Source organism: Trifolium pratense, linkage group LG4 (genome assembly GCF_020283565.1).
Source record: "Trifolium pratense cultivar HEN17-A07 linkage group LG4, ARS_RC_1.1, whole genome shotgun sequence".
NCBI classification, from domain to species: Eukaryota; Viridiplantae; Streptophyta; class Magnoliopsida; order Fabales; family Fabaceae; genus Trifolium; species Trifolium pratense.
Window position 1 is genome coordinate 43,204,492 of NC_060062.1, and position 18,499 is coordinate 43,222,990.

The 18,499-nt window shown below is 33.5% G+C and overlaps 2 protein-coding genes across 2 annotated transcripts; one reads left to right on the plus strand and one right to left on the minus strand.

Annotated features, from left to right (window-relative positions):
* The first annotated feature begins 979 nt into the window (after positions 1-979).
* Positions 980-5,692, plus strand: LOC123922721 (transcriptional corepressor LEUNIG-like). Its single transcript, XM_045975418.1, has 10 exons — positions 980-997; positions 1,627-1,929; positions 2,074-2,265; positions 2,862-2,943; positions 3,083-3,192; positions 3,324-3,473; positions 4,261-4,410; positions 4,508-4,624; positions 4,973-5,182; positions 5,298-5,692. The coding sequence occupies exons 1-10, from the start codon at positions 980-982 to the stop codon at positions 5,439-5,441; spliced, it is 1,476 nt and encodes a 491-aa protein (XP_045831374.1). The 3' UTR covers positions 5,442-5,692.
* A 1,199-nt stretch (positions 5,693-6,891) lies between these two features.
* Positions 6,892-17,445, minus strand: LOC123924583 (ABC transporter G family member 32). The gene is made up of 24 exons (XM_045977530.1): positions 16,987-17,445; positions 15,792-15,912; positions 15,590-15,678; positions 14,652-14,736; positions 14,064-14,223; positions 13,901-13,977; positions 13,757-13,810; positions 13,126-13,216; positions 12,735-13,036; positions 12,370-12,651; positions 11,829-12,145; positions 11,582-11,742; positions 11,393-11,496; positions 11,051-11,210; positions 10,797-10,916; positions 10,607-10,698; positions 10,195-10,527; positions 9,796-10,086; positions 9,597-9,680; positions 9,375-9,508; positions 9,072-9,299; positions 8,426-8,597; positions 8,086-8,340; positions 6,892-7,480 (listed from the first exon to the last, which is right to left on the minus strand). The coding sequence occupies exons 1-24, from the start codon at positions 17,259-17,261 to the stop codon at positions 7,211-7,213; spliced, it is 4,257 nt and encodes a 1,418-aa protein (XP_045833486.1). The 5' UTR covers positions 17,262-17,445; the 3' UTR covers positions 6,892-7,210.
* Positions 17,446-18,499: the final 1,054 nt, after the last annotated feature.

Below are 18,499 nucleotides of genomic sequence, written 5' to 3' on the forward strand. Positions count from 1 at the left end.
ATGCTTATATTATATCATTTGAGGCTGAATTAGCAAGTTCTCCAATTCTGTTTACAGACAAACATTTCCCAGTGCACCTAGCATTTTACAAGGGAATCTTCAACAAGTTCAAAATCCAAACCGGCTACTTCTAGGGTCTACACAAGTAATCATGAGCATAACTTTTTTCTTGAGTTGTGTGCTATCCCCATAAAAATTCACAACGGTCTAATGTATTAACTGTCTTTTGTCCTGAAACAGTGCATGAACATTGATATGAGTGCAATGATGAGGTCTCGAGCTGTTGTTTCAGAAGGATCCTTAATCGGTGTTCATGGTACTGTTCTGTTTCATGTTAAATTTAACATTAACCAGTGTACTTTTTCTTGTTGGTGTTTCAATATGCAGACTCGGTATGTTCAATAAGGGATCTTTAAAGATATCCACTCTGTGTAAAATTGTAAATTGGCTTCAATATTTTAATTTCTAACTAATTTTCAGTCCCGTTTTTTGGAAGTGTATGCTACTGGATTTATTTGTTGTTTCCTGAAATTCATCATCATTCATAATATCTTTGGTTGTAATCAGTTACACTGTAACTGTTCTTTTTGCAAAAATATAATTATAGGATATGCATTTGATTTCTATCACTTCAATTGAGTTATGTCAGCTTTCCTATTTGATTTCTATCACTGCTTTGGTGCATAGTTGCTTTATATGCCACCTCTCAAATGAGATTTATTTTATGTGTGTTATATTGTTATGGCATAATTATAGTATATGCAATTTGATTTCTTTACAACTCATTTTAGGTTCAAATCAAGGTGGTAGCGATTTGACTCTGAAAGGGCGGCCTTTTGCAGTAAGACTTTGGCTTATTTCTCCCTAACAAATATTGTGATTTTTTCCCCCCTGTTTGTTGGTGTGATTTCCCCCTAGTCTATATCATGGTTTATTGATTTGCTTAATTCAAACTAGAAAGCTGAATATATTAGGGAAAATGGAATTTAGTGGTGCTGTGAGGCTGCTTTATTGGATTACATAAATTGTGTTCTACACTTAATAGATAATATTGTCTTCTCTAACTTTCTACATAGTACTAATATTTACTAGCTTTGTCCGTGCATGCACTAATGAAGTAAACTTTCTCATGATAATAAAGGGACATTATATGTCGTTTAGATCATTTGAAATGGTGATATGCATGCATTTTATGTTATTCGGTACTTTTCTTAGAAATTGGTATATATGAATGAAGTAAACTTTATCGTAACGGTGGAGGGACATTACCTTTCTGATAGATCATCGTCCCAGTTTAATAATAAGGAAGTCTCTCTCTACTTGGCTTGTGCAGAAGAACTACACAGTTGAATTCTGTTATAGAACTTTAACTTATAATATGAGAAGTCATTGAAAGTGAAAATTGCCAAAAACGGTTGCCATATGGAATTGCGGATTCTTTAGTTTATTAATTAATTTTGCATTTGTGCTTTAAGTTCATCTGTGAGTAAGTGACAAAATAACAAGAATATAGGCTATCATTCTCATCTTCACTTTTTCTTATATCTATCCAAGAAACCTACGGGCATCAATGTTCTTTCCACTGAGTGAGCAATCCTATTTCTGATTAGATCTAAATTATTTTAGGGACATGATCAGCTTCATGCTGAAATTCTCCAGAAGCATAATTTGATAATGTCTTCTCAATATTCCAATCAATTTTTACAAAGGCAGCAACTTATGCTTCAGGCACAACAGAATTCATTCAATCCATCTGTCAGTAGTTTTGATGGCAAAAGACCAAGGCTGCTTCTTAATAATCAAATTGTGGTTCCTGGAAAAGATGGCCAATCAAGTTCTGTAGGCGGTTCCATTCCCAATATTGGAACACCTTCACAAATTGATTTCCCTGAATTGTTGCCTTATATGGACATGGAAACGCTCCTTAAGGTATCAACCACAGCCCTATATCTGAATTGTATTAAGTTTTACACCACTTAAACTGTATGCTATTAAATTGCCTTTGAGCAATATTCAGGAGCTGTAATGTATGTTTAGGTTTTTTTAATCAGTGTTTGTGTGTGTGAATTTAAGGCTACCAAAAGTCAAGGTGGGCGAAAGCAAAAACGAAAAGTAGGATCATATTCAGGTCCTGGCAATACCTCTGGAACTGCAAACACAGTGGGGCCATCTTCTGGTTCACCTTCTACACCATCTATGCAGACACCACTGCCAACTCCGCAACAGAATGATTTGGGATCACTTGCATCAACACAGAATCAATTGGTCAGAGACTATAATTCAAGCTGTTGATTTTGTGAGATTTTATGTAAAAGAAAAGAGAAAAGTTGAATTTGTGAGATTTTATGTCAAAGAAATGAGGGAAGTTGAATTTGTGAGGTTTTATGTAAAATAAAAGAGAAAATAATAATGGGAACCTTTTGAATATTATTGGTACTGGCTCAATTTTAATCCCTAATTATAATATTAATAATAATAAGCGATTTAAAATCTGACATTGTCTTAAAATCACTACTTGTATACATTGCCTGATTGTGCCATCCTGCATTGCACCATTTTTTTGTTGAAAACTTATGTTTCTATTGTCTGTAGAATGAAATGTTGTTTATTTACATGGCAAAAGGGCCCTGAAAAACTACTTTTTCCTTGTAAACATTGGCATGCATGATATAATGAACATGCTAATGTTTAATACAATAAAATATTGACTTTAAGAGTAAATATATCAGCACTTTTGAGTTATGCTCATCTTTATGATTATCACTCCATTAATACAGTAGACATGTAAGATTTCTTTAGCATGGAATAATTTAGGCGTCTTGAATAAACTACTTGACCTCGAGGTAATTGTTATTTGGCAGGCTGGTATGGGCCATCTCAAGAGTGGTGGATCTTTGGGTGAAAATCTTGCTGATGCAGTTCATAAAGGACGAGTTGGAACAGGTATTATGAATCTGATAGTTGTGAATTATCCACCATCCTTTCCCCCTTCCAAAAAATCTCAATTCAATAGACAATTGATGGAATGAAATTGTATATGACTATATAAGCTTTCAAATTCAAATGGTCTACTTTTCATTAGGATTCTCATTGAAGGAGATCAAACATGGAATGGCTAGTTCACATATAGTTGACTGTTGTCACTTCTCCTCGGATGGAAAACTGCTTGTTACTGGTGGTCATGACAAAAAGGTATATTCTAGGTTGATCCAACTTTAATGAAGAAGTGATCTATATTTCAGCAATATTGTTACATTTAGTGTCTGTTTAAAGAATGTTCTGTTTATTTATTTCAATACATTAACCTCTGCTATGTGGTGCAGGCTTCTCTTTGGTGCACAAAATCGTTTAACCTGCAATCTACACTTGAAGAGCACACTCAAAGGATAACTGATGTTAGATTTTGTCCAAGCATGTTCTGTGTTGCTACGTCCTCAGCCGACAAAACTGTGAAGGTTTGGGATGTCAATAATGTAAGTCTGGATTTTCGTGATTTAAATTCAATTTTAAAGTAATTATCAACCAATTTGGATTTAAATAAATAGATGGACTCAATAATCATGATTTTACTTTTATGATATAAATCTTTGCCGTGAAAACTATAACCCTTGTCTATTATCATTCCTTAAATATCTTATTGTATTTTTTTTTTTGAAACAAAATATCTTATTGTATTAATCATCACTTTTATGCCCTCTTTTGTCATTTACCTTTTGTTTCTTCTACAACCCTCTCTAAAATTTAAGCATGGGACTATAGTCTATTATTATTGTTAATAAATTGATAAGTAAACCTTATTGGATTAATCTGAGTACTAGTGTTATATTATAAATGATTTAAAGTAGATGATATATGTCAAAAATAGAGGGGCTTGAGTGTCCTCTGTTACTGGACTTGTCAATAAACCAATTTGTAGTTGGTTTTTACATTTCCATTACATGCATGCTGTTTTCTGCCGATAATTTATTCTCCCCTTCTTGCCTACACATATTGGAATGTTACAAGGTTGTAAACTTAATCTTAGCATCAGTTGTGCAATTACGTGGCAAAATTGATTATGTTGCATTATTGTTGAAAGTTGACTAGCTTTAAAAGATCTCCTGGATCTGCTTCAGATTTAATTCCTATGATTTATCATTTCATTAATCTTATTATGCATCACACTGGTTTTTCTTATATCAGTGAAGTTGTTCATTTTATTAAATGATTTTTCCTTTTTACTTGTATCATATTAATGAATTTTTTTATTATACTTTGCAGCCTGGTCATTCTCTTCGGACATTTACAGGGAGTACAGCTGTGATGTCCATAGACTTTCACCCAAGTAAAGATGACCTTATTTGCTCTTGTGATAATAAAGAGATAAGATATTGGAGTATTGAAAAGGGTTGTTTAGTTGGGGTTTACAAGGTATGAAATCTCAAACAGATATTGTGAAGCAGATCCCAAAGTACTATTATAGATTGATTGCAAATAAGTTTAAATTTTCCAATACTTACTTTATCAGGGTGGTGTAACTCTGGTGAGATTTCAACCTGGTTTGGGAAAGCTTCTTGCAGCAGCAGCAAATAATCAAATACTCATCCTTGATGCAGAAACTCTGAGATGCAAATTTAAATTGCAGGTCAGCATTGAATATGGTTTTGCATTTGCATTTGTCTATTTGTGATTTTGCTGAAGTTTTAGTTGACCTGAAATGATGCTATATTTCACATATTGGTACTAATGATAGATTGACAACCTTCATTTGGAGAACATTTTGGTTCACATGTATATTTCTTTATTTTTCCATTCCCTCAACATATAAGTTGATTTCTTTTTCTTAGCTTTAATGTGCACAAACAGTAAATAGTAAACACACTTTTTACATCAAAGTGTTATTCTTATTCATCAATGCAATCTTTCTCTTTCTCTGATTCTTTCTCCCCCTCCTTATAATGAGCTCCTGACAACCATTGTTTATCAATTTCAGGGTCACAAGAGCCCTGTTCATTCGTTGTGCTGGCACTCTTCCGGAGATTATCTAGCATCTGTCAGTGATGATATGGTTAAAATCTGGGCTGTTGGATCTGATAGCAGCGGGGTATGTGTTCAGGTATTGAAAGCACATGGGACCGATGAAAAATTCAAGACCTGTGTTTTCCATCCCATCTTTCATGTTGTGATCATTGGCTGCAATGAGGTAAGTTATTTATCCGTTGTCAATTGTCATATTATTACTATATCAAAGACAGAATAATACTTGCTATTCTGACTCTGGATCAACAGAACATTCATTATCTTTCTTTTTAATTCAGTCGCTTATGCTGTGGAACTTCATGGATAGACAAAAAATGACTGTGCCTGCACATGAAGATCTTGTGTCTGCCTTGGCAGTCTCTGATGTTACCGAGTTGGTGGCTTCAGTCAGCCTTGATAAGCAATTTAAGATCTGGAAGTGACTTACAGTTGCTGTCCATAATATAGGTTTACATTCCTTTAGGCAACAAAACATAGGGAGGGTCTTTGTATATGCCTTTTTGATCATACTGCCTTATATATAGGTCTTATACTACAAGCAGTAAATGGCATGTTTTGTATTTTTGCGCAAATGTAAGTAATATTAGAATGAAAGTGATAGACCTCAGGAAAAAAAAGAAAGAAATACTATGTTTTGTAATTTTTCTTGGGAATATTATAAACATCCTCTACATATTTTGGTCATAGCTTTTCAGTTTTACCTTTTATCAGTCATTTTTTTTTAATAATTTTGGTATGTTTTGTTTTTTCGACCGTTTTTTTAAAGAATTCCTAAAAATGTTTGTGGAGATTTGAACTCTATTTCTTTTGATTACAAAGTTAGGTAGTCACTATAGTGTTAGCATTCCACATGACAATCTTGAAAATATAATCATATTTATTCAAAACAAAACCATTTGATGTGGTGGGTTTCAGTTTCACACTCTTTGTATGTTTTTTCTTCTTTCTTTTCTCTCTAACCTTAAGGTCCTCCATGGCTCCACCGAAAGCTTGTTGTATAAGCATGTTTTTAGTAACCCGTTAAAACTCCAATAAATTGGAAAAGGAGACATTGTAAAATGCAAACTAATGCCATTGGAAAAGGAGATGAAGGGCTTGTGATTACATAGAATATAGTTAAGCCACATTAATAGCCATAAAAACTAGATTAAGATTCCTGATTTGGTGATCTCTGATTGACCAGCAAAATACCCAATAAGCACAACATGTGTGCTAACCTTTGATTGGCTGCCTTTAAACCCAGGTTGATGCCTAGCTGCCTACCCTTCATGGAAATGCTTATGCTTTAGATAATCTCATCATTAAGTCTGTTTGAGATTGCAATATGGTCCTATTGTTTCTATTTGATTAGCATTACAATACTATTACACTATTTAATATATATGCAGCAAGAGGAAGCTGTTGGTTATGGAATTTGCCTTATTGATGAATGCAGTAGCGACAATAATTGGCAGAAACGCTTCAGCTTTCTTAAATACATTACCTGATTCTGTTGTAAGGACGGATGTGTAATGGAAAAACCAAATTAAGCAGACATATTTTCAAAAGCAATAAGAATTATTTGTATTAATAATTCACATCTATGAATGAATTCCCAGTAATTTTTTCCCTTTCAGTCCCTAGCACTTTTCTTGGAGTCTTTCCTTCTCCAACAAAGACTAGGAAAATATTTGCAGCAGATTACCTCTCCCATATCACATATAAGAGACAGATAACAAAGTTAATTAAATAAGAACTAGATGACATGGGACATACAAAGAATGATTTAGTGGCTAGTGTGGATGAGTTAAAAAATGTAGTGATAACATTGGCCGTTTAAAAAAAAAACTAGATGACATTTCCACAAATTTCCAGAGAACCAAATTAAGGACGTCTGAATAAGATTATTCAATATGTATAGCAGCAGAAAAACTAGTTTACATTTTCACCTAAAACCTGTCACTAAACCATAGAGTAAGTAATCTGAATTTATATATCTAACAGGAAGCCTACAAACAAATAATACATCACTTTACAACAAATTTGCCCCTTAATAATGTAAAACAAAATAATTCTGATACTGCGTTGTTATTGGTTTACAAGCCGTAAAAGCACACAAGATCTCTGCTATAAATTATAATTATATTATTGCTATACATTTATCACGCTTATTTTACGAGGTATTGGAAATCTAATAGCAAAGTCCACCCCATCATCTCCTTTGGAAATTGAAGGATTTAATTGCGTAGGCAAATACAAATGCAAAAAGTATGCAGAAACCAGCTACCATAGTAGCAGCAATGCACAAGAAATCATGCCTGTACCCAAATACTTCTCTGAGTACTAGCCTTATGGATACTGAATTTCCATCGGTTAGCTTCACCAAATTATCATCATCACCATACTGTGAAGTTAAGAGACCATACAAAGTCCAGGCTACAGGGTTTGCCCAGTAATACCATCTCCACCAAATAGGTATTCTCTGTAAATTTCAAGGAGAAAATGAAGTCACAGGATGACAGATAATTCAGTATATGAATATAAATCGATGTATTTCAGCTTCTACATATTACAAATAACATGCCAATCAAAGTGTTAAGAGAGGTATCTCATTAGTTTGCGAAATACTCAAGCAAAATACCATGACAACAAAACTAAAAGCAGTAGTACACACTTGAATATTATCTGAACTAAAACTCAAAGAATTTCTGAAATCAATAAATTAATAGTTATATTCATTGAATAAAGCTTCATTTTAGTTTTCTATAAAGTTTTTGATGTATCAATGTAGTTCTCAAAATCATATCACATCGGTATAATACTAGTCCAGAAAGTTCTTGTTTATCGGGATCAAAATGTTCACGTTCGAGGACAAAATTAAAATTTGAGAACCAATTATTTTTTTGGTTATTATTATTAATCTTTCAAACATTAGATTCAATATTTTGAGAATTTTTCAATGACCAAATTAGGAGTTTATTTTTCTTTCATGTATGTCATACTCTACCACTTTTTGTAACAATGACTCTTGAGAGTTGAGAGCGACTGAAACTGTAAATGGAAGCAATAAAGAATCAGTTTCCATACCTTATGAGGAATCATAAAACCACTGAAAAGGTTCCACAGCATATAACATGGAGCAGCAATGATGGCAGCAACGTGATGATTTGGTGTGACAGCAGTAGTCATCATCCCATAGAAGGTAAAATATAACATAGTAAAATACATGAAGAATAAGTACCAGATGAACCTATCAACAGTCCAAACAAAGGAACCCAGGGAATAGAATATTGTAGAGTATATCATAGCCTGTGCGAACACGTAAGGAAACTCAATCACAACCTGCACAATGTAGGATACCAAATTAGTCAACTTACCCAAAACAGCAGGTTCCAAGCACTAAGTAATGCTATCTGAAAAAAAATACCTGAGCAAATGCAAAACATAAAGGTGAGTACATCCCTGCAGCTCTTTCTCTATACGAAACAAATCTTTCCACAGAAACAACAGGTTGAACAGCTGTGCCATTTGTGATGCCAATGAAGAGGATGGCCGAATACATAGATCCCATGGCATTTAATAGATCTTGCTGTGTCTCCCTTTAAAAATACAAATATTGGTGTTGCATAAGGTTCATGGTAAAAGAGCATAATATATATCAGAGCAGAAGTATAAATAAATTATATTAGCATATCGTAGTCCAACTTCATTCTATACATTGCATGAATCTACAGACATCTTGAACAGCATTCTGTCCATCATCTTGCCTAGTGCCTTAGATAATTTTTTAATCCCATGTTACTCTAAAACTTAAATTAGTAAATTAATCTCTGCTACATTCTGACTAACCAATTGATTCTGTCAACTCATTACTAGTGTCTTGCAGGGATATCTTTACGTTTACAAATATATAGGATCCATCATATGATCATAACTACCTACTTCTAGTAGGAAAATGTTGCAGAGATTTGCCAAATAAAAAAAATTGGACAACTTATGAAGCATTTGAAACAAATTATTTGAAATTGAATATCAAAGAAAATAAAAAAAATTAAAATACAAAAGAAAAGGACCTATGTGCACCAAATCTCCAACATATTGTCCCAAGCATCAATGAGATGAAGAAAGTGTAGAAGAAGCGGACAGCAGTGTACTGCGGGTTGCGCCAGTAAGATAGATTTTGCTTCCAAAGACAAGTTAGGAACTGCTCAAAAGGTGACCGGGAATACTTGGTTGGAAAATGCAATTCTTTCGAGTTACTAGTAGGTATGCTCAGCCTTTCGACCAACTCTTGGTTATATCTGAAGAAAAAGATGGTATATTAACATATATAAAAAAATTCAAGTACAATAGTTGCAGCTAAAAATTACACATACTGATATAAACTTGATTGACGGTAGATTTCTGCAAAGTCTACTCCCAGGCGGTTTTCTTCTACTGTAGAAGTAACTTCCAGCATCCATGTTGCAGGGTTATATCCAGATCTGATCTTTGGAACTCCTTCGATTGCCTGCATAGATATAAACATTATAAATAAATGAAGATTCACCATTAAACCATATAGAACATTCAGGAGACGTAAGCAAGCATCAACTGACCTCAAAATAACTGATCAGTTCACTAGATTTAGGGCCAAGTGGACCAGCGTATATAAGCTCTCCTCCCCGCTTCATAAACAGGAGCTGTAAAAGAAATTGAGATTCCATCAGATTTGTGAGATGATATTAAGTGTTAAAGAGAAGTTCAAATAGAAAGACAACATGAAATGCTTGAAATGCCCTCTACTAAGGAAAATACCTCATCAAAGGATTCAAATATATCTATGCTAGGCTGATGGATGGTGCAGACAATCGTTCGCCCAGTATTTACTATGTTCCTCACAGTTCTCATCACAATGGCTGCAGCCCTGGCATCCAATCCGGACGTGGGCTCATCCATGAAGACTATAGAAGGGTTGGCAACTAGTTCTACTGCTATAGTCAACCTTTTTCGTTGTTCTGTTGACAGTCCATCAACTCCAGGTAGACCTACTAGTGCTCCACTTAGTGGAGTGAGCTCCACTAGCTCCATTATCTCCTCAACGAAGGCCTGGAAATCAAAACTCTCAAGAAGTTACTTTTTGATTAAAAATGTTTACAAATATTTCGTGCTTGTCTCTATACAATGCAAAAATGCCATACTATCACTATGACTCACCTTTTGTGTCTCCAAGTCAACATCTGAAGATAATCGAAGCCAAGCAGAAAACAGTAAGGATTCCCAGACAGTCAAGCCAGGGGAATGCACATCAGATTGCTCACAGTAACCAGATATTCTTGCAAAAGAATCTTGTCTTTTGGGATAACCAGATATGTATATACTCCCTTCTATGAAACCACCAGTTTTTCTTCCAGCTAATACATCCATCAGAGTGGTTTTCCCAGCACCACTTACTCCAACCAATGCTGTCAACACACCAGGTGTAAAAGCTCCAGTAACATTAACAAGCAGCTGCAGTCTTTCTTCTGATACCCCTTGTTGTTTCAACTCCTGATGCAAGAATTTAACCAAAAAGCATTTAGTCTACCGGATTACTTTTTAAAAAAATTAAAATGATTTCTTTACGTACCAAAGGGACTTCCACATAGTAATTGATATTGCGGAAAGCCATGGAAAGGGGTTGAAATGGGAGAACCATTCCCCTTTGCTTAAAATGCTTTCCTGGGAAATAAGACAGTTGGAGGAAATGTTATGTCCTATCTATACACATACAGTCATTTAAAAAATATATGTACAATCTGAAATTTATGTTGACAAACCATTTGATGCCGAATGTTGCAAGTACTCTCTCAACTCAATAACAACACTTTCACCTTTTCTTCTCTTTTCTCTTTCTTGCAGCTCACCCTTTGAGACTACAGCTTGCTGTCTTCCCAAAGCTGAAGCAAATATTGGGAGAGCAAGATATTATAAAAGCTGAAGCAAATATTGGTATACGGTCTTTGACGTCTTATGATTAAGAACCACAGAATCAGACAATTAGAGCGATTATATACAGGATAGAGAGTCTTACGATTAAGGTAAGCTAAGAAGATTGTAAATAGAATGTTGAACAAAATTGTGTATCCAACCAATGCTCCAAGACCAATCCAATACCAATAGCTCTCAGAATACAAACTTCTCGCTTTTAACACTGCCTTGCCCAATAGATCGGTGGTCTGGTTTCCAACTTTCTGTAAATGAGATTAAATAGAGATGGGTCGTTTTAGATGCAGTAAGGAAATTGCTGAAGAGAATACATGTTGAGTAAATATCATGTCACTTCACAACATTATCATCTGCATTTCAAAACTAGAAAAGTAGTACCCATGACACTGAAACAAACAAATGGTCACAATTACAACAAGGATTATACCTTATCCCAGGAATGTCCAAGGAACTCATTTACAGAGGCAGAATTTTGTGCATACATCAAAGGAGAAACCCAAAAGCCCCATATCCACCAACTTGGTATATGATCTGCCTCAAAATAAATTAAAAGTCAGAAAAAATAGTTTGCCTAAACGAATTTTGAAACATGCAGAGATTGCAATTCCAGATTAACCTTTTGAAATTATATATCCACCAAGAGCCATTACAACCAACATTGCAAATGATCCAAACGTATTGGCTACTATCATATTCCGACCCAAGGATCCTATCAGGCGAAACAGACCTATAGACATCTGATGCAGAAAGAAAAAAAGCAAGAATTGCTGAAGAAATCTGCAGATCATGATAGACACATAAATAGTTACTCAAGAGAAACTCTTAGAATGCATGTAAACACCACGTGAAATAAGAGTTATTACCTAGTAAATGCAGGATCATATCCACTTGCATAGTATGATACCACTACCCAGCATCCAGCCTCCATGAGAGAAGTTGGGATACTGAGTAACCAAGAAGGGAGTGTATATGCCCAGCTAGGATAGAAATGTAAGTCTCTGTGCTTGTAAAGAACAGGAAGCTTTGCAACTAACATTGACACTTCCGTAAAACCATTGAAAAGAATAGTAACCATAGAAAAATACAGTGCTCCAAGATATAACCCTCCGTCATCAATTGTATCATGGTGCATCGTTGTTCGGAAAAAAACACTCATTGTAATTAAAGCAACCAAAAACAGCTGAAAATAGTAAATAAAAGTCAATATAAGCTACATAAACCTTACACAGTTACATCCACCTTAGAAACAAAAAAATGTCGAACTAAAATAATCAAAAAGAAAGAGACAAGAGTGCATTCAAACACATAACAAAGAAGATTCTGAGATTACAAGAATTATTGCTTTTTCTTGAGGTAATTTCAATAGAATTACTTTTACTTTCGATTTAATAATCGTAAGATTACCTGAACAAATTTAAAAATGTAAATAAATGCATTCCTTTTAATAAGAAGCTTCTGCCACTGATAATTAATCTTGAGAAGTTCAAGCCTTTTTGCTCCATAGGAACAAGTTGCCAAGGCAGCTGGATGATTATTGCGTTTATCAAAAGGAATGTTTAGTTCCTCGGACAAAATCTTTCCCTCGCGATACAAGGAAAACGCTTGGGCGAATTTCCCAACAGGTACGTACCGGTAAGGGCGGTCGAGAACCGACCAGTACTGCTCTTGGTCCTTCTTAGACGTGACCTGTTGATAAGAATTTGAATTATGAATAGTTACTAAAGTTAAACTGTATTAGAAATATTCATTGCAATATCACTACTACTCACTTCTTGTAAGAAGTCTGCTACATTTTTTCGCTCAGGACAAGTGAATCCCATCAGTTTGAAAAATTCAAGAGCAGCCTCACGGGGGCCCTGGTATACAATCTGACCCTCGGACAAAAGAATAACATCATCAAACAATTCATAGGTCTCAGGAGCTGGTTGAAGAAGAGATATGATTGTGGTTGCATCAAGTGCATGTGTTGAATGCCTAAGATATCTGATGATCTGATATGTAGTTGAACTATCTAGACCAGTTGATATCTCATCCATGAAAAGAACTCTTGCAGGTCCAATTAGTAATTCACCTGTAAATCACACATCAACAGATTTAGCATATTGCAAATATATCTAAGGTGCTAGTAAAAAAGACAGTAATACACTACGTGTCACTGACCTGTTGTAAGCCGCTTTTTTTGTCCCCCAGAGATTCCCTTGAGCATTTCATCCCCTACCAATGTGTCACCACACAGGTCCAAACCTAATATCTTTGTGAGAAATATTTTAGTACTTAGAACTAAACAATGAAATAATAATATCATATATAAATACATACAAATAATTGTAGCTTATGAACTTTTTTCAGATAGCTTGCCAAAGAAGTTAAGCACATGTTGGAATTAGGCTTCAAAGATTTTTTTCTTTTCTTTATTGGTATGTCCTCAATTTTGTTTTTAGGGTTCTTTATAAGTCATTGGTTATCAACACCGGGCAGCCGGACAATTGTGTGGTTTGTTTGTTGTGTGGGGTTTTGGAAAGTGATCCATGCGATAGCTTACAAATTTTAGTCGTCCAAGCTTAAGTTCTACCACTCTCTCTCTCTCTCTCTCTCTCTCTCTCTCTCTCTCTCTCTCTCTCTCTCTCTCTCTCTCTCTTAATTCATTGTATCCAACAAAACAAAATTATTTTGCATCACAAATTCCATTATCGGAAAGAAAAAAAATCCAAGAACAAGTCAACAAATATTTCAGGTCATTATCACATGACAACTCGCTATGCATCAGAGAGTAACAGTATCTAGGGAATACCTTCATGATGTACTCAACAACAAGATTTGTTTCCTGTCCACCGAGAGCTAATGACTGCAAAAAGAATTTTGAGTATATTAATTTGTGTCCATGAATGAAGTTTATAATTGCTAGCATGAAAAGAAAAAAAGAATGAATATGTGCCTTCATGAATAAATCAAGATCTTCATCGGGTTTTATTCCAGCATTCTTTTCTCTTCGAGCAAGTTCCATCAACATATCTGGTAAGACTCTAGAATTTAGTATTCAGCATCTAAAAGAGCAAATTGAGTATAAGTTAACATGATTACAAAAATAACACACGCACCGAATTTAAATCCAGCGCCTTGGCAGCGACCAGCAAACTGGAGAGTTTCCCTCACGGTCATCTCTGCTATATGCCAATCTTGTTGACTGACATAAGCTGATGTTCTCTGAGGAACAAACTCTTTCAGACTATGTCCATTGTAGGTAATATTCCCTGACATCTTCAAAAGGCATGAATGAACATAAATTAGATGAGAGGAAAACAAAGTTTTAAATCCAGGATTGTAGTATAACAATTATAGGCCACTATTTATGCCATTTAGAAATATTCATGTGAATCAAATGGAGAAGGAACCCATACGCAAAAAAATCTATTTTCGTAAAAGGAGTGCAATCTAGTTGGTGCCTTCAGCCTTCCATTCCACTAATTACAACCAATGCTTTTTTTACTAAATGATGGTGCTATTTTGTATCCAATACTATTAGAGATAAATCCAAGCAGAGTGTAGCAAAGCCCCAAAAATATTATCTCTGGTTATTAAGAAATGGGAGAGTTATTCCTATCGTGGCCTTGGCATACTTGTTGACCGTCAATACATATAGGAATGGCATTAGGATTGTTTAATGCAATCAAAAAGTTATAGTATACCTGCAAACCAGGTCCTAGTCTGCCAGCAAGGGCTAAAAGCAATGTAGTTTTTCCAGAGCTTGGCGGACCCAATAATAACGTTAGCCTGCAAAATTAACAAAACAACAATCTATCAATCATGTGCAACATACAGAAACAAGAATAACACACACACACACACACACACACACACCATGCATGTAAGAATAAATTATAAAAAATATTTATCGATATGATTTTTCTTTGAATGATATATAGTGAATATAGTTATCCTTATTTCCCAGTTACATGTATATGCTGTATAATATAGCATTCAATACAGAAAAAATTTAAGTAAAATAAATTAAAAAAACAGTAAGAAAACATTGGTTTTAATGATATAAGTATTTTTTTTTTGGTTTTATAATAAATATTTTATTTGTAATAAATATACTTTTCTGAAAAATAAACATTTAAAAACTACGAGTTTTAAAAAATTGAATTTTTTTATTTAATTAATAAAATATTTATTTCTGATTTGTTAATATTTATATATGTAAAGTTTCCATTTTCCTTTTAAAAAAATTTAAACATGTTAATGATTTATTCACAGTTTAAAAGTCTTTACCTTGACATTGCATAAAAAAAAATTGAATGGTTAACGAAAAAAAAAATTGATTATTATTATATGACAATACCAAACAAAGAATCAAGGTTCCCACCACCGCTAAGGATGAAAGTGATGAAAAGTCAGATAGTCAAAGTGTGGTTAATGCTAGTTGAATGCATCGTTGTGACTTAAACCATGTATGCTATGCACCCATGACCCACCCATAGGAAATTCGTCTTAAAATATAAAAATTCATCGATTTAGTCTATAACATCTTAATTGTATGGACTAAATTGACATATTTTATACTATACTTATACACATCAACAAGACTAAATTGAAGTGATGGTTAATAGCTTTCAACACTGACCTTGAAGGTCTGATAATCCCACTTATATCGGCAAGAATTGTCAATTTACTTCTCTTTCTTCTGTATAACCGCATTTTTCTTAAAAGAGTCTAATCACAAAATGAGAATCAAATTAGCAAGGTAATTAAACTCAAGGTCTCAAAATAGCAACCATATTGAACTTTGGTAGTACAAAATATAAGGTTAAGGTAATTAGGAGCACCTCAGTCATATTACAGATGAAATTTGGAATAGTAGGTAGAGCTCTGCTTCCGACAAGTACAAAAGTCTCAATGGTTAGGTTTTGAAATCGAACTTGAATCTTTGGAAACTCCAAACGTACTCTGCAAAGATCAAACATCAAATAAAACATATTACTAAGTGAAGTTTAACTACCTTCATTTTCTTTTGAAGTAAGCTAAGCTAAAGCAAGAGTAAAAAATTAACATGTTATTCTAATAAATATTTGTTTTATATTTTTGTATTAACCATATGATTTTCAGGCGAAGGAGTCCGGTAATCCAGAGTTCGGACGCGAGGTCAAGAAAACCTGACCAAAAATTGTTTGGTGGAATCAAACTCGAGTTCGCTGATCCGTCCTATGGAGAGCTTACTAATCATCTGATTTCAATGTCATGATTATTTATTCAAAAAAATTATGTTTTTAGAATAAATAAATAGTCAATTTATTATTAAAAAAAAGTCCATAATCAATTTAGTCTTTATTATTAAGATGTTGCATATTAAATTGATGAATTTTCATATTTTTTAGGGACTAGATAGATAGAGACTAAAATTGATAATTTATTTTAAAAAATATTTTCATTTAATTGATTTTATAAAATTAATTTAAATTAAAAATGACAAGAAATAAAATGATTATGTTTTTTCAACCAAAAAAAAATGATTGTTTTTTATAAAAAATTAATTTATGTTTGGATGTATTTATCTTAATTTAAGTTAACAATAAATTTATGTATTTTTTAAGAAAGTTAACAATAAATTTGAGTATAAAAAATCACACATCTAAGCTTCAATTTTAGATGCAAGGTCAATTCTAATTGAATACTTGAAAAGACACCAAAAATGAATTTTAATTCAAAATCACTTTTACTCATCCCATGAGTGAATCCAAATTTGAACTTAGTTAATTTAGTTTACTATATATAAATCAAAAGTAAATTATAGTACTAAATTCAAATAATCCAAACATTAACTTTTTTCCACTTAAAACTCAATTTCAATCAAATCAACTTTATAAACAAAAAAGTGCATCACAACTACCGCCATTTCCAACATGATGAACACATAATTCTACAGAGCAAACCTAATTAACACATGCAATTGCTTTAAATTCATGAATTCTACCACTCTGCATTTTGCTAACACAAGATCGAAGGAGGGAAAAAAGAAATTACGCATCAAATCGTGTTCTCATACGGTGGAAGAATCTCTCAGGATCATTATCAACGAAATCAACAAGCCTTTCCAAAATAAGCCGTTGCTCTTGCGTCTGAAGTTCAGTTACATCGATCTCTTTCTTATCTCCGACGAGATTCTGGAAGATTCCTCTCCGTGCTCGTTTGTAAGTTGGAAGTCTCTCTAACGCCGCCCAGCGTAAAGCTTCTTCGTCTTCTCCTTGTTCTCTAAATGACTCCGATCTGGCGAAGGCGTTCTCCGCCGAGTTCCACATTTGGAGTAACAGAATAGAGAGAGTAGTGTGAATAGAAGTGATTATTTGTGAGAAGTGATTATTTGTTTGTTATTGTTGTTATGAGTGATAGATGGATAAGTGGTTGAGGTTGAGAGAGGTAGCATTAATGGGGAGAGAGTGAGTAGTTGATTTTCTTAAAGCACAGTAGTAAGAGTAGTTGTGTTGTTTGCTGTTATAAAAAGGACTCTCTATTTAATAGCCGCGGGAAACACAAAAATGGCATTATGCTATGTGGATATCAGACGCGCTCTTAATTTCCCGTAGCAACCTCTTCTTTCTTGTTATGAACAGGGTATCATGGTCATTTCATCACTTTTTTTTTACTCCGGACCTATATATATATATGGGATACATCGAGAAAAATACACGTACTAAGGAATCTTATTTTTTTTATTAAAAATTCTAAAATGTTATGTATTATTCCAAAAATTCTAAAATGTTATTGCATAACATTGAAATATGTTGCATTTTATAAAATTTAATAAGAGTATACATTATCCATTTAATAAATAATAAATTTAAAAAATGTTTCTTATAAAAGGGACAAAAAAAGTTTCCAAAGTGTTCCTTATATATATATAGGACCGGAGGAAGTACAATTTTACTCCTTCTAGTCTTAATTATAAGAGAACTTTTATTTTTTTTTAGGTTCGTTGGAATTGGAATGTTAATGTATATAAATTATAATATAGTCCAAATACAATATTTTTTCAATGAATCTAAAAAGTAAAAGTTCTCTTATAATTATGGACTGAAGAGAGTATCAATGAGAATCAATTCAATTACCTAATGCATACTATTCACTCAAGGACAGAGCTAGAAGGGGAACCAACATGTCATAGTCACTATATTTTATTTTTGTGAACTTTAAATGTTCTTAGAGGACGTGATGAATGAACAAAACTGAGAAATTTTTCTTCAAATGGTTTTGGCTTCTTGCAATAAGAAAGTAAACAAAGTATTCATGAAAAATGTCACTCAAAATGTCAAATACATTTCTTCAACTACTCATAAAGAAAACATCGACAATAAATTTATTCAACATTGTATGATTCATTCATTAAGTCAAAAAAAAAAATTGTGTGTAACTAGCTCAACTCCAATAGATATCGTTAATGTGCAAGATAACATATTATCTGATTAAGCAATGAATTTATTCAACATTGTATGATTCATCCATTAAGTAAAAAAAAAAAAGTATGATTCATCCATCAATT